Source organism: Priapulus caudatus, unplaced genomic scaffold (genome assembly GCF_000485595.1).
Source record: "Priapulus caudatus unplaced genomic scaffold, Priapulus_caudatus-5.0.1 Scaffold296, whole genome shotgun sequence".
In the NCBI taxonomy this organism is placed as follows: Eukaryota; Metazoa; Priapulida; class Priapulimorpha; order Priapulimorphida; family Priapulidae; genus Priapulus; species Priapulus caudatus.
In genome coordinates this window covers 114,112-127,723 of record NW_014577357.1, presented here as the reverse complement: position 1 = coordinate 127,723, position 13,612 = coordinate 114,112, and the positions used below count along the sequence as shown (strand labels likewise).

The 13,612-nt window shown below is 42.0% G+C and overlaps 1 protein-coding gene across 2 annotated transcripts; it reads left to right on the top strand.

The window, feature by feature from the left end:
* The first annotated feature begins 1,144 nt into the window (after positions 1 to 1,144).
* Positions 1,145 to 5,567, top strand: LOC106808693 (40S ribosomal protein S13-like). 2 transcript variants are annotated; one of them, XM_014811520.1, is made up of 4 exons: positions 1,145 to 1,464; positions 4,044 to 4,213; positions 4,855 to 4,952; positions 5,443 to 5,567. In XM_014811520.1, exons 1-4 carry the CDS (start codon positions 1,164 to 1,166, stop codon positions 5,474 to 5,476), a joined length of 603 nt encoding a protein of 200 aa, XP_014667006.1. In that variant the 5' UTR covers positions 1,145 to 1,163; the 3' UTR covers positions 5,477 to 5,567. The 2 variants fall into 2 exon arrangements, with proteins under 2 accessions (XP_014667006.1, XP_014667005.1); XM_014811519.1 differs by lacking the exon at positions 1,145 to 1,464 and adding an exon at positions 3,318 to 3,831.
* Positions 5,568 to 13,612: the final 8,045 nt, after the last annotated feature.

Genomic DNA, 13,612 nt, shown 5'->3' with positions numbered 1-13,612 from the left:
ACGGGGCATGTAAGGAATTCCACCACAAGCTCCTGCACGTGAAGAAGGAAGTTGGACAAATAGGAAATCTCAACATGGCGAAGAATAAGGATCCTATGTTGAGCATCTTGGATGTGGAGGTGTTAACGAAAGGTGGAAAGGAAGTGTCCAGCGTCTTGCTTGATAAAGGTTCCCAGGGAACTCTAATCAGTAAAGATTTTGCAAGGAAGCTGAACTTGAAGGGCAAAGCGGTAGCTGCAATTATAACGAAGGTTGGTGGAATTGAAGAAGAGTTTCAATCAACACTATGAGCTAACGCTGCGAGGTGAAGACAGCATGACTCACCGCATTTCAGCTTTATAAAAGGGGACACATCGACGATGTAAGAGAGGTTGACGTAAAGCAAATGAGCGATTATTCAAGATGAAGCCAGGCACCCTGAAAAGAAGAGGTGGACCAATAGATATTCTGATTGGTGTAAACTATGCACATTTGCTCGCAGGTGAAGAATCTGAATCGAACGGTATTGTCGCCCAGAGAACTCCTCTAGGATGGACAGTGTATGGAGGGGAAGAGGCCACAGCAGCTAATCAGGTTATGCATATGCAGATCAAGAAGCCAGTCGACCTGGATGACTTTTGGAACACTGAAGCACTAGGGGTGGACATAGGACCTTGCGACTGCAAGTCCCTGGAAAGGGCCACTGAGAAGCTGGAAGGCAAAATCATCGGGGAGTCTTGTACCTTGTACCTTGAGTCGGTAATCAATGGATGGTTTCCTACCCTTGGGCTAAGGATCTGTGATCTGGAGGATAACCGGTATTAGGCAAAGAAGATGCTAGTTGGACTAGAGAAGAGGCTGCTAAGAAGCAAAGGGCATGCAGAGGCTTATGACAAGCAGATGCAAGAAATGGTAGAGATATGATTTTCGCGCAAGTTGACGCCAGAAGAGGTCGAGAGTTATCAAGGCCCTGTTTGCTATATTTCTCACCATTCAGTTGCGAAAAAGGATAGCTCCAGTACGCCCTTGAGAATTGTCTTTAATGCATCTAACTGTCTAACAGATACAATGGCAAATGCATTAATGATTGCTGGATGAAGGGGCCAGATTTGTTGTGCAGCTTATTTGGTGTCATCCTAAGGTTTAGGGAGAACCAGGTAGCATTGGTTGGCGATATCTCCAAGATGTATCACAGGATATTGATACCTATGATCGATCAGCATGTGCATAGATATTTGTGGAGAGATCTAGATGTCGACAGAGAACCAGATGTGTATGTCAACCAGGTGTTGTTGTTTGGGGATAAGCCTGCTGGAACCATGGCGATTACTACACTGAGGCTGACAGCGGATGAAAGTCGAAAAGAATACCCGCGAGCTGCAGAGGTGATAGAAGCCAACACTTACATGGATGACATGTGCCCATATGTCAAGTCGGAAGCAGAAACAACACTAACGCAAGAGGTTGATAGACTGCTAGGCTTAGGTGGGTTTGAGGTCAAAGCGTGGTCCTCGAATATAGATCTTGAAGATGCAAAAGGTGGAATAGTTGCTAAGCCTGAAGGTACAAAGTATGAAGTAGTTCATAAGCTTGAAGTTGCAAGACCTGAGGTGGTTGGTAAACAGATGGTTGAAGTAGGACATAGCTCTGAACAGAAGGTGTTAGGTGTTCGTCGGAACCCGAGTGATGACACTTTTGTGTGTAAGGTTGAGATTGACATTGAGAAGTTCACTAAGCGTAGGGTTCTAGGAGTAATGGCCAAGGTATATGATCCAGTTGGACTGGTTGGCCCAGTGATCATCAATGGAAAGATTAAGATGCAACAGCAGTGATTAGCAGGAGGCGATTGGGATGAACCATTAAGTGAAGAGGATAAATAAGAATGGAAGAAAATATTTGAGGAATTCAAGAGGGTAGAGCAGTTCAAGTTTCTCAGATGTCTGACTCCACCGGCAGCGGGCAGTGAGGTTTGCTTGGTGGCGTTTTGCGATGCATCGGAAAAGGCATTCGGTGCATGTGCTTATGTTAGGTGGTTGGTAAAAGAAGGAGTCTACGAATGTCGATTGGTGGCTTCTAAGTCTAGGGTTGCTCCTCTCAAGAGATTAACCATACCGAGGCTTGAACTGCAGGCGGCTGTCATTGCGGCAAGACTGGCAGAGACAATTGTGCAAGAGTCTACCTTTGAATTCAAGGGCTTGTATTTCATCTCTGACAGCATGATCGTGTTGAGTTGGCTCAAGAAACCTGGTTGGTTCAAGTTGTTTGTGTCGGTCAGGGTGGCCGAGATTCAAGGCAAAACTGGAGGAGCAAGTTGGAGGCATGTTGCAGGCACTGACAACCCGGCTGATGACCTATCTAGGGGTATAAATGCTCAAGGGTTGGAGAAGAGATGGATGTCAGGTCCAAAGTTTCTTACCAAGCCAGAGGGAGAATGGCCTCAACGGTTGGAAGACCAGGGTTGTGATGAAGATGAAGAAGCAAAGGCAACCTTCAGTGGTAGTGTAAATGTTCAGCAAGACGTAGATATTGGTATCGACGATATCCAGTGCTGGGAGGAGTTGCTAGAGGCTTATAAAAGGCAGACCAATAATGGAAGCATATTAGAGGTTGCAGATATTCAGAATCTAGAGGCGGAGATGCTCAGAAGGGTCCAGAAGGAAAGCTTTCCTGAAGAGTTTAGGTTACTTGAAAATGGGAAGACCGTGGCCGGAAGCAGTAAGAGTTTGACAAAGAGATGCGATTGATCCGAGTTGGTGGGTGCTTAAGAAAGGCTCAAGGTATTGAGGGTGTTGACGTTCATTCTATTGTATTAGATCCTGGCCATCATATATCAAAGTTGTTGATAAAGCGGATTGATAGCGATGTTTTCAACCATAGCGCAGACTGCTAAATGGTTTTTGCTTACATCAGAAGGAGATATTGGATCCTGAAGTGCTTGAGTGCCGTAAAGGCTGTTCTCTGGTCATGTCCGGAGTGTCGGCGATGGCGAGGAGAGTCAGAAGTGCCCAGGATGGCTGATCGCCCTGAAGCAAGGTTGAGAGTAGGCTTGTCACCATTTTATAGTACAGGCATGGACTGCTGAGGTCCGATGATGGTTAAAGTAAGGAGGTCAAGAGAGAAGAAGTGGGGTGTAATCTTCAAATGCATGACGACGAAGGCTTTGCATTTGGAGTTGTTGGACAGTATGTCTAGCGACGGATTCCTGATGGCTTTCAGGAGATTTGTTGCTAGGAAGGGTCTGCCTACGGAGTTGTGGTCTGACTGTGGGACAAATTTTGTAGGGGCAGAATCTGAGTTATCGGAGTGTTTTGAGCTGAAGAGCACAGAGCTTCAAGGGAAGTTGGCAAGGCAGCAGGTGGACTTTTAAGTTCATTCCGCCAGGTGCTCCACACTTCGGAGGCCTCTGGGAGAGAGAAGTCAGATCGGTCAAGCATGCAATCATGTGCTACTTAAAGGATAGGGTCGGGACAGAAGTCTTGCTGCAGACAGTGCTTTGTGTGGTAGAAGGTTTGATGAATTCAAAACCTTTAGGTTACGCGTGGTCAAATGTCGCTGACGTTGATCCGATAACACCGAACATGTTGCTGATGGGTAGACGGGACTCAGCATTACCCCCCGTAGCGTTCAGTCAGGGAGAGGAACTTGGCAGTAGGAAGCAATGGAGACATGTGCAGTTGATCGTAGATTCATTTTGGAAGAAGTTCGTGTCAGAATATTTGCCTAGCCAGCAAATCAGAAGGAAGTGGACTAAGGAAACAGAGAACCTGAGAAAGGGTGACCAGGTGTTAGTGATTGATAATCATGCACAACGAGGTGAATGGTCGGTCGGTGAGATAGTCGATGCTCATCCAGGTGAAGATGGGAGAGTGAGAACGGCTGAGGTTAAAGTCAACCAGAAAATATGTTTGCTGGTGTGTTGTATCAAGTACAATTTTTCAATTAGTGTGAGTCATTCATTGAATGCGATGTCTCAACGTCAACTGAATATGCCATGACTTTAATCGCCCAACCGTGGCCGCTTGATATTTTCCCCATAGGCTGAAATTATCTTTACTGTGTAACAGGTGTGATCCTTAGGGACTCACATGGCTTTGCGCAAGTGAGATGGGTCACCGGAAACAAGATTCTACGAGTTCTCAAGACGAAGGGTCTTTCGCACAACATCCCCGATGACCTTTACCACATGATCAAGAGGGGTGTGGCCGCGAGGAAGCATCTGGAAAGGAACAGAAAGGTATTTCAGGGCTCCCTCTGGATGTTTTAAACTTAGAGTCAAGCCGCCAGTTATTTATTAGCCACCAATGAAAAACTATAGCCAATGTTAACTTTATCGTATGTGCTAAGCAAGGCATAAACAGGTGATGGGTCCGGGGAAAAAATGTGTACGAAAACTTTTTAATAAAGTAGTCAGATAAAAATGATATAATGTAGTTTAGTCTAGACAAAACTAGGTTGTTGCACTGTTGCACGGTAGTTGCCCCAAAGGACTAGGTTACAGAACTTTGTGAAGGTGGTGAACGCCAGCGGTAGCCCTGTATTTGAAACATTTCGTCGAAAACGTCCGTCCAGGGAACTGCTACGCTTTTTTGGCTTGCTAGATTCAATTGTGCCGCGGATGCTGAACGCGGCGGTGGTTTGTTAAAACTGCCGCGCTCGCGAGCAGTGTTTATATGGACACATGGCTGCCACCGTGTCGTGGGTCCACAGAAACAACTGCAACATAAACCTCGGCGAACCCATTCGGGGCAGCTGCAGTGTGCAGTGTCTTTCCGAAGAAACGTCCGAAACACCATAGCGCGCGTGGGCTTGCCTTGTTTTTGGTTTGCCTTGCCTTGACCGACTGTTTCACACGTGTTTGTCTCTCTGCGGTTACAGGACAGGGATGCAAAGTTCCGTCTGATTCTTGAGAGCCGTATCCACCGCCTCGCAAGATACTACAAGAGAAAGCGGGTTCTTCCCCCAAACTGGAAGTAGTAAGTTCTTAGTTGTGGCTCTTTACTAGACGGGTAGATGCAAAAGGCGGCGTGTGATACGACCGCACATTCTCGTTGACATCTCGTTATAGCCGACACTTAGTGTGAACGGTGACAGGCATCTGATCTGTGTTGCGAAACACGTCCCTTCACTTGCTTACCGCAGCGCCCGTGGCCTCTTCCCACTACCTGCACAGATATGAAGGGAAAATTGATTTGGGTCGCTGTATTGGAGTCATGTTGTTCACTGCATGATTTCCTTTTCTGTGTACCCAACAGCCGTCGTTTCGAAATGTAACCGCTTTAGAGGAATCGAATGCTGACGACTGTATGACACAGTGATCGGCAACGCACAACCTATAACTGTGTGTGTTGACAATTTCCAGCCGTCAAATTTGTCATGTGTGCGATGCTGACCCAACCTGTCTCTGCGTTTTTGCGCTTTGCGCAAGTGCTGTAGTCTTACAAATTTGCTTTCTTCTGCTTACAGTGAATCCGACACAGCCTCCGCCATGGTCGCATAAATGAAGCACATGCAAATACGGTCAGCAAGGGGATTGATTCTATATCTGTATGAGGAGTGATGTACATTAATAAATGACATGGAGAGAATCCGATATTCTATTTGTTTGAGTCGATGATGAGATTATTTCGTTTATCACGGCGTGACACCTCAACAAAACAAGGTCTCAAATTAATCGAACAATAATAATCTGTAGTACACATTAGATGATATATTACGAATTACACCAGGTTAAAAATTACAGAGAATTTTGGCTTTTATTGTCTATAAAAGGAAAATTGAGCAGAAGTATTCAACAATAGTTATTTAAGAAAAATATAAATGAATTTGAGTTCAAACATGTAGCAGCAAGCATTAGGGCACCCGCTTGTTTGTGATATGAAATTGCTCATGAATTGGTGGTACATGAGCCAACCTTGTTGGTAAATGTTATCTATTTGCTGTTATCACTGTAACTGTATTACAATGATTTATTTCGTGGCAGTGGCTGACACACGCAAAGTAATATGACATCAACATGAATATTAAAGATAATTAGGATTTGTAATAATTTGGTCATTCCTCCCCTATTGCACATAATTTCTTACGAACCAAACCTATTCCAGAAAAGCTCCACAGATCGTAAACTACATACTACATGCATAATTATAGCTTGACCCACAGGTAGTTATTATAAATGAATAATTATCAAGACTTCATAATACAAATTCTCTATTATGGACTTGATATCATATATGAAATTAATTAAACATGAATGAATGCTTAACCATATAATGCGCCTATTAACTTACTCACAAAATAGGCAGTTCTTAGGTTTTTGCATGTTTGTGTGATAGCGGCGCCCGTCTTGGCTATACAGCAAATCAAACCACTCGCATCTGTCAAGAGGACTTGGAACTTGTTAACTCTGACGTAATATTGTTTCCTTACGTAAAAAGCCGGATTGCTGTTTTTATTTGTGTAATCGCTGATAGTGTGGCGGAGTGCTGCGTATAGTTGCGGAGCGGTGGGTAGTATATATACCTCGTGTGCTGATAACATATCAGGAGTGAATAATCATAGATCTATTATATTGATTATATAGATATATTATTATTCACTCCTGATTATATGTGTCTCTGACGCCTTCTACGCTAAATGTCGTATTTTCATTCACCAGGGCGTGCTAGTACCTATCGCAAGCGGAAATAGATGTCCAAAATCTGTTAATGCCACAATGTTGATATTTCATTGTGGTTCCAAAAGTTTTTCACGTTAGGAGGATGCAGTGTGTCATATATTAAGAGAGAGAGAGAGAGAGAGAGTGTGCGAGAAGAGAGCGACAGAGAGAGAGAGAGAAAGAAAGAGAGAGAGAGAGAGAGAGAAATAAAAAAAGAAAGAAAGAAAGAGAGAGAGAGAGAGAGAGAGAGAGAGAGAGAGAGAGAGAGCCGTATTTGCGTCAACCGAGTCATTTATTTCCGATCATGTCACCAGGTGGCGCTCAGGCAAATCTTCTACGGATCGACGATCATGAGATGTGGAGGCAGTCTAATAAACGAGCGCTGGGTTTTGACTGCCGCTCACTGCCTCTTCGAGTAAGTTGCAGTCGGCATATGTTTCCATAGCTCAGAGTATGATCGTGACGTCACGCACGAACTCGGCTATCTCCGTAGGTGAATGCAGAGACCCTAGAACAGATTACTATCAGAAGATATTATATATTCAGAACATTTCTATACAGAACTATTAGTGTTCTATTGTCTCTGGGCTGTATGCATTGACCTTAGGAGATTGCCGAGTTTGTGCGTGACGTCACGATCACACTCTGAGCAATGGAAACATATGCTGACCGTAAGTTGCGCCTTACTACGGTTATGACAGCGATCACGTGACGCTACGTCTGCGATATCTCTTCTCATGTATCATTACTACAGTTTCCACTTGCTTAACTACTGCAACTTAAAAACGTCGTAAAAAAATTAATGGATTAATTTTAAGCGGATTAATTAATGGATAATATCAACGTGATTTTTTTCTCAGCAACGCCGTGTATGACGTCAATATGGGCAGCTTGGAGCATAGCATAGATGGCGTCACCGTCGCTGTGAGTGTGCTAAAAATGAAACCCTATAAAATTACCGTTATCTATAACGAACAACAAAGCAGTAAAATAGCAAATATGATCATGAAAATCGAGAATCATCTATCTACCCTATCTAGCTGTCTTACTTCCCCACTCTCTCCCTCTACCCTTGTCTTTCTCCCTGTCACACTCTCTCATCTCTCTCTGAAACTTTTTCACTTCCCCAGGCACAAAATGTGAATTTACGCCAATAATACACGCGCACGCGCGCGTGCGACCACACCCGCGTGTGCGCGTCAGGGCGTGTGTGTGTATGTGTGTTTTTGTGCCTGTGAAAACGCGTATTATAGCCGTAAATCCGCTTTTTGTGCTTTTGGGGTGAAAAAGTTTCAGCCGAAATTCCGCCAATTTCTGGCGAAAGATTTTTCACGCTTGACTGGTCATGGGCGATACCATTTGGAAGAGGGGTGCAAAGACTGAAGGAAAGGGAGTGAGAGGGAAGAGAAAGGAAAGATGAGAGAAAGGAGGGAGGGACGGAGGGAGGGAGGAATGCAAAAGGAGATGCGCACACATACGCGCAGTCACGGTTGCACACATGTACGCGTAAGCATGAAGATATAATAGGCACATATAAGGAATATTACATTGCGGACGCGGAATTTTTCTCTCCCTCTTTCTTTTCTTTCTAATATTTTTTTTTCCTTTTTTCGCCTTCTCGCTCGCTCTCTCCCTCTATGTGACTCTCCCTTCCTCTCTCTCGCAATTTTTTTTCTTTTCCTCGGGCGCTATTATTATATGTAGGCCTATATATATAATATATACACTAAGTATACACAAAAGAGCTAATAAACACCTTGATATAATATATATGTAGGCCTATATATAATATATATACACTAAGTATACACACCAGAGGGAAATTCATACTTGACGTAATACATCGCTACGTAAATCAAGCTTGCCGCTAACGCCGCATGTCTAATATTCGATACTAATGATGTATAGATGGTCAGATTCCTTTAGGTTTCTTTAACCGCTTCCGTTAGCATCGTTGAAGCATTCTCGGGCACGCAGGCACTTGAAGCGTTTCAATAAAATATAATGCTAACTAAATACGAAATCTATTTACTACCAAATTCTTAATGTTTCTATACTTTCTTTCATATATATATTAGTGTAAGCGTGCAACAGTGAAGCCGCGAGAGCAATGGCGCGGGCAGCGTATATGGTTGCACGTAGGATTTGGACGGAATTGACAGGAAACTGTCGGCAATAATAGGTGAAAGCCAAGGGCGCAACCACGTGTTGCAAGTTGGAGGGGTCCCAAGCAGCCAATAGCAACGTGATCTGCAGGCAAGCGAATATCACGTATTGGTTCAATATCACGTATTTCAGCGTGTTGATGGAAGTTTTGGATAATTGTGATGTCATGAATGACATTACTAGGATCATGTATACATAAAATACCAAAATGTTTTATTAATTAGATTAAGCTAACTAGTAGTAAAGCTACACACAAGCTGTGCTAACTGTGTGACACAGTTAGCATGATTAAGATGAAGAGGAAAATAATAATGATGAAAAAATGTCTGACAAGTGAAAACAGAGAACAGTGCTAGAAACCAAATGTGACCTTCCTTGAGTCACACTTTTCAACAAAACCCTTTGCAATTGCTTCAATATCGATCCCAGAACACGTGATAAAAAACAATCGCGTTGATTGGTTCAATTGTCTTTTCGCCGTCACGTCAGCCGGCAAAAGTCAAACTCTTTTGACTTTCGCCGTCGCCGTGAAACCGGGCTGGCGCCATGCAGTGTCAGTGGAGACTGCGCCATAAGATATAATAGTTTTGAACTTTGCCGGTAGGGGTGAACGGTGTCGCGCCGCGACGCGCCGCTTGTGTGGAGATGGGCCTTTTTTTAGTGTCTATAACACAACGCAGCGTAGCTATATAGACACGGTTGGCTTGCGAACGCGTGGTGAATGTCGTGCTCGTTTCATGCACGTGAGATTGAATGTACTATGTAGGTCGAATCTAAATGATATTAATAAGGGTTCTATTTAGATATCTGAATCTGAATCACAGTTATCACACTGCACTTGACCACCTGGGGGTTTTATTTATTTTAACTTTCACCGGTGAAATGTGGATGTTTTACGATAATAAACGCTTATCGGACTATTTTGGACCTCCCCAGAAAATAAGGTCTTCCAGAAGTTGGGGAGATCCACATAAAAGTCGTGACCCCCCCCCGACCCTCCTAGTGGTTGCGCCCATGGTGAAAGCGAGTATAGAAACATTAAGAATTTGGTAGTAAATAGATTTCGTATTTATATAGTTAGCATTATATTTTATTGAAACGCTTCAAGTGCCTGTGCTCGGGCATCCCTGCGTCGTGAGCGCACGAGCGGAGTAACGCATCCTGCTCGGAATGCCACGCCATGTTAGCTCTAGTACAGCGACCTGCGGCAACTGTTCGCGGGCTATAGCACTAGAGCTAACGCCATGTATACATCCAGGACATACGACAGCCGTCAGTGTGACATACGATCCAGGGGAATAGCGGAAGACCAGCGCCACGGTATACGGAGTGTTCTCCGTTTACTTTCCAAGACACGATGTTAAATGATATTAGCTATACATGATTTGATCTGATGACAACAGCACATACAATTCATCACAATACACAACGTTGTACTACGTACAATACACGACGTTATATTATATTACTATACATGACATGACATTAAACAATACAACACAATACAACACATTACAATTAGACCAATTTTATAAAACGTATGACATTACAAGATATGATGATATATGATGTTTACATATAAACATGACCTGATCAGATGATTACAACACATACAAACCATAACAATACCAGACGTAATACAATCTACAATACATGCCATGATATGACAATATAATACATAAGACATGACAAGACATGATGATATATAATATTTACATTACATAGCGTGGTATGGCATTACGACACATTGTAAAACATACGATAGTTTATAATTACAAAAAAACAACAAACAACAACATTACGTACGTTACATTACTTTACATATATGTATATATACAATTTGATCTTATATATGAAACACCGGATAGACTATATACAATGCTGTAAAAAATAAATATAATATAGATATAATTTGATATTAATTTGCATACCTTATTTAATATAAAATATCTTCAATTTAATACAATAGTTTCTACGTATATTTATTAATAAGAAATTTCTTAAGATTAAATTTAAAGGAATTCAGATTGTTAACTTTTATTGATTGAGGTATATCGTTCCAGCACTTTACTTTGAATTTTAGTGTGTTTTGTCCTAATGATGTTAGAGTACGAGGGAGATGATATTGAGAGTGAACTGAATAACGTGTAATATAAGGATGAATATCATTAACTTTAATAAAGTATGCTCTATATAAGATCGGTAGTTTATTATTGTGAAATTTATGCATAAATTTCCCAAGTTCCAAAGTATAGATGTCTTCTAGTTTCAATAGATTTAATTTTTTATAATATTGAGTAACATGTTCTTGATATTTCCCGAACGCTATATATTTTATAATTTTATTGTGAATAACTCTTACTGGATGTAGAATATATTTAGGTGATGATGCCCAGCTCAGCACTGCATAATGTAGATATGGGTATGCTAAAGCATAATAAACCTGAAGGAGAGTAGATGTATCTGTATAATGTCTTAGTCTAGATATAATTCCAGCCACTTTAGCAAGTTTTGTACTGAGAACCTTTATATGCGATGACCATTTTAAATTATTATCTATATATACACCCAAATATTTTATTGATTGTGTCTGTTCTATGCTCTGGTTGTCGATGGTAATATTAAATAAGTTTCTATTAATTTTTTTATTTGATATGATCATGTATTTCGTCTTACCATAGTTTATTGAGAGCCTATTAGCCAGCATCCAATTATTAATCTTATCTATCTCCACATTTACTATATTTTCCAGATCCATTATGTTATCTTCCGAAATAAATAAATTGGTATCATCAGCAAACAATCTAGTGTTAAAGGCAGATGCATTAGGTAGGTCATTAATATAAATTAGGAAAAGCAATGGTCCTAAAGTCGATCCTTGAGGAACCCCACACGTAATATCAACCAGATTAGATTTCACATTACCTATAGATGTAAACTGCTTCCTATTTTTTAAGTAATTTTCAAACAGCTTTAATCCTACCCCCCCTAATTTCGTAATGTTCTAATTTACCTAGTAATATACTGTGTTGAACAGTATCGAATGCCTTTGATAAATCTAGGAATATTCCACACGTTAATTTGCCTTTATCTGCTAATTCAAGTATGTTGTCATAACAAGTACCCGCATTGACAAGTACACATAGTATTTAGTTATAGAATAAAATACACAAGTACACACAATTTTTAATTCTGAGGATTCCTCTCACGATATCTTAATAGTATTCATATGTTGTGATTTGTTATTGGTAATCGTTGGACATAGTGTAATTGACTGTGGGTCTGTGATGTAATTTTACAAACACCGTTACTTGCTAATTATTTGTATTTTTATTTTCGTTTTGGTTCATACCGAGTAGACAATGCGACACATTTTTTTTACCGCGGTTACCCCGCATTTCCACCGTTCCAGGACTTATAAATAGCCTGCAGGATGATGGATCTGGAGCCTGTGGCCGACGCGCATCTGTGTTGTCAGCGAAGCTGGGTAGAAAAAAACCTCCACAACCACAACGGTAACGCTCACGATGAGATTTATCAATGAAAGTGTGTTAGGGTGCAATGCAAAGAGCGTAGTAGATGCGAAGAATCAAAACGCAGCGTATGTGACAGCTTCCAATGCTATTTCAGGTTTTATTCTCGCACCATGGATACAAGCTACAATTGCTCTCTAGGCCTACTAGCAATACTCACATATTACTCTCCCTCTCTCTCTTCATATCAGTGCTACATTAACAAAAACAGAGAAAAAATTACATTGTTCTAGTAAGGAAGAGCTGATAATATCCCAGAAATTCTACTGTTTCAAATTCTGAAACCGTTGTGTCTACGAACTATTGTGTTGTAATGGACGAAAATTGCCATTGTCGCTTATGGTGGCCCAGTTAATGTTTCTAACCACGTACGTAACCGACTGTCTGTCTCACTCTGTCTCACTCTGTCTCACTCTGTCTCACTGTCTCACAAAACAGGAGTTTGAGGCACGTGATTTGTATCAACTAATGGCAGCGCTCACTAGAGCCCTGTGTTCTTGATTATCCTAGAAAAAAAAAATCACGCTTCCCGCCCCCAGGCTGGTGTTTGTCCTCCCTGGCTAAAACGGTCCAAAAAGGTTAGCAGACGTAAATGGACTGTGGCGCCGACAAGTGGTGATTTCTGGGTCGAATTACGTCGTCTTTCAAACAAGTTCATTGTAATTACCGGCATATCAGTTCTCAGCAAACAGGCTGGATGATTTTGCCAAATGCAAAGGTCTGTAGTTTCGATGTCGCGTTATTGTGTGGTAAACACGGCCATTGTGTGTTGCATGTTTGGTCAAACGTGCCGTTCGGCTGGCCGTATTTCGAATACGTTTCAAATACTCAGACCTTGGGCCTACTCTGCTGGAGTACTTAGATAGCTGGTAAGAATGCTTTTGCCTCTGGATGAAAATGCGTCACAGGTACAACGGGGGCCTCCCCACATGAAGAAGGTAAACACGGCGCATGGATATTGCTGGCAGGTCGCCCAAGCTGGACCAGTTAGCGTCCGTTTTCATGTGCGCACAACAAAAATGTCGAGTTTGCGCCGCACTTCGTCGCCAGGTATTACTTCGGGAACGTCCCATAGCAGCAATGATTGGTTAGAACTGGTTGTCAATCACACCCGTCTGAGAGGCCAATTAATGTGGAAAGACGAACGCGGTGAATTGTGCAATCTGATTAAAAAGAAATGGACTAGGTCTATTGACTAGCGAAGCGAACGGCTACAAGAGTTCGTAAGCCCGGTCACGAAAAAATGAGATAACAGAAAGAGAGAGAGAGACAGCGACCA

What these genes read in the sequence shown, in the direction of transcription:
- LOC106808693 (XM_014811519.1), top strand. Translation starts at nt 3,420, where the DNA reads ATGTGCTACTTAAAGGATAGGGTCGGGACAGAAGTCTTGCTGCAGACA. An exon ending in GATAGTCGATGCTCATCCAG is followed by an intron (nt 3,832 to 4,043) that starts GTGAAGATGGGA and finishes ACTGTGTAACAG; the next exon opens with GTGTGATCCTTAGGGACTCA. An exon ending in CTTCCCCCAAACTGGAAGTA is followed by an intron (nt 4,953 to 5,442) that starts GTAAGTTCTTAG and finishes TTCTGCTTACAG; the next exon opens with TGAATCCGACACAGCCTCCG.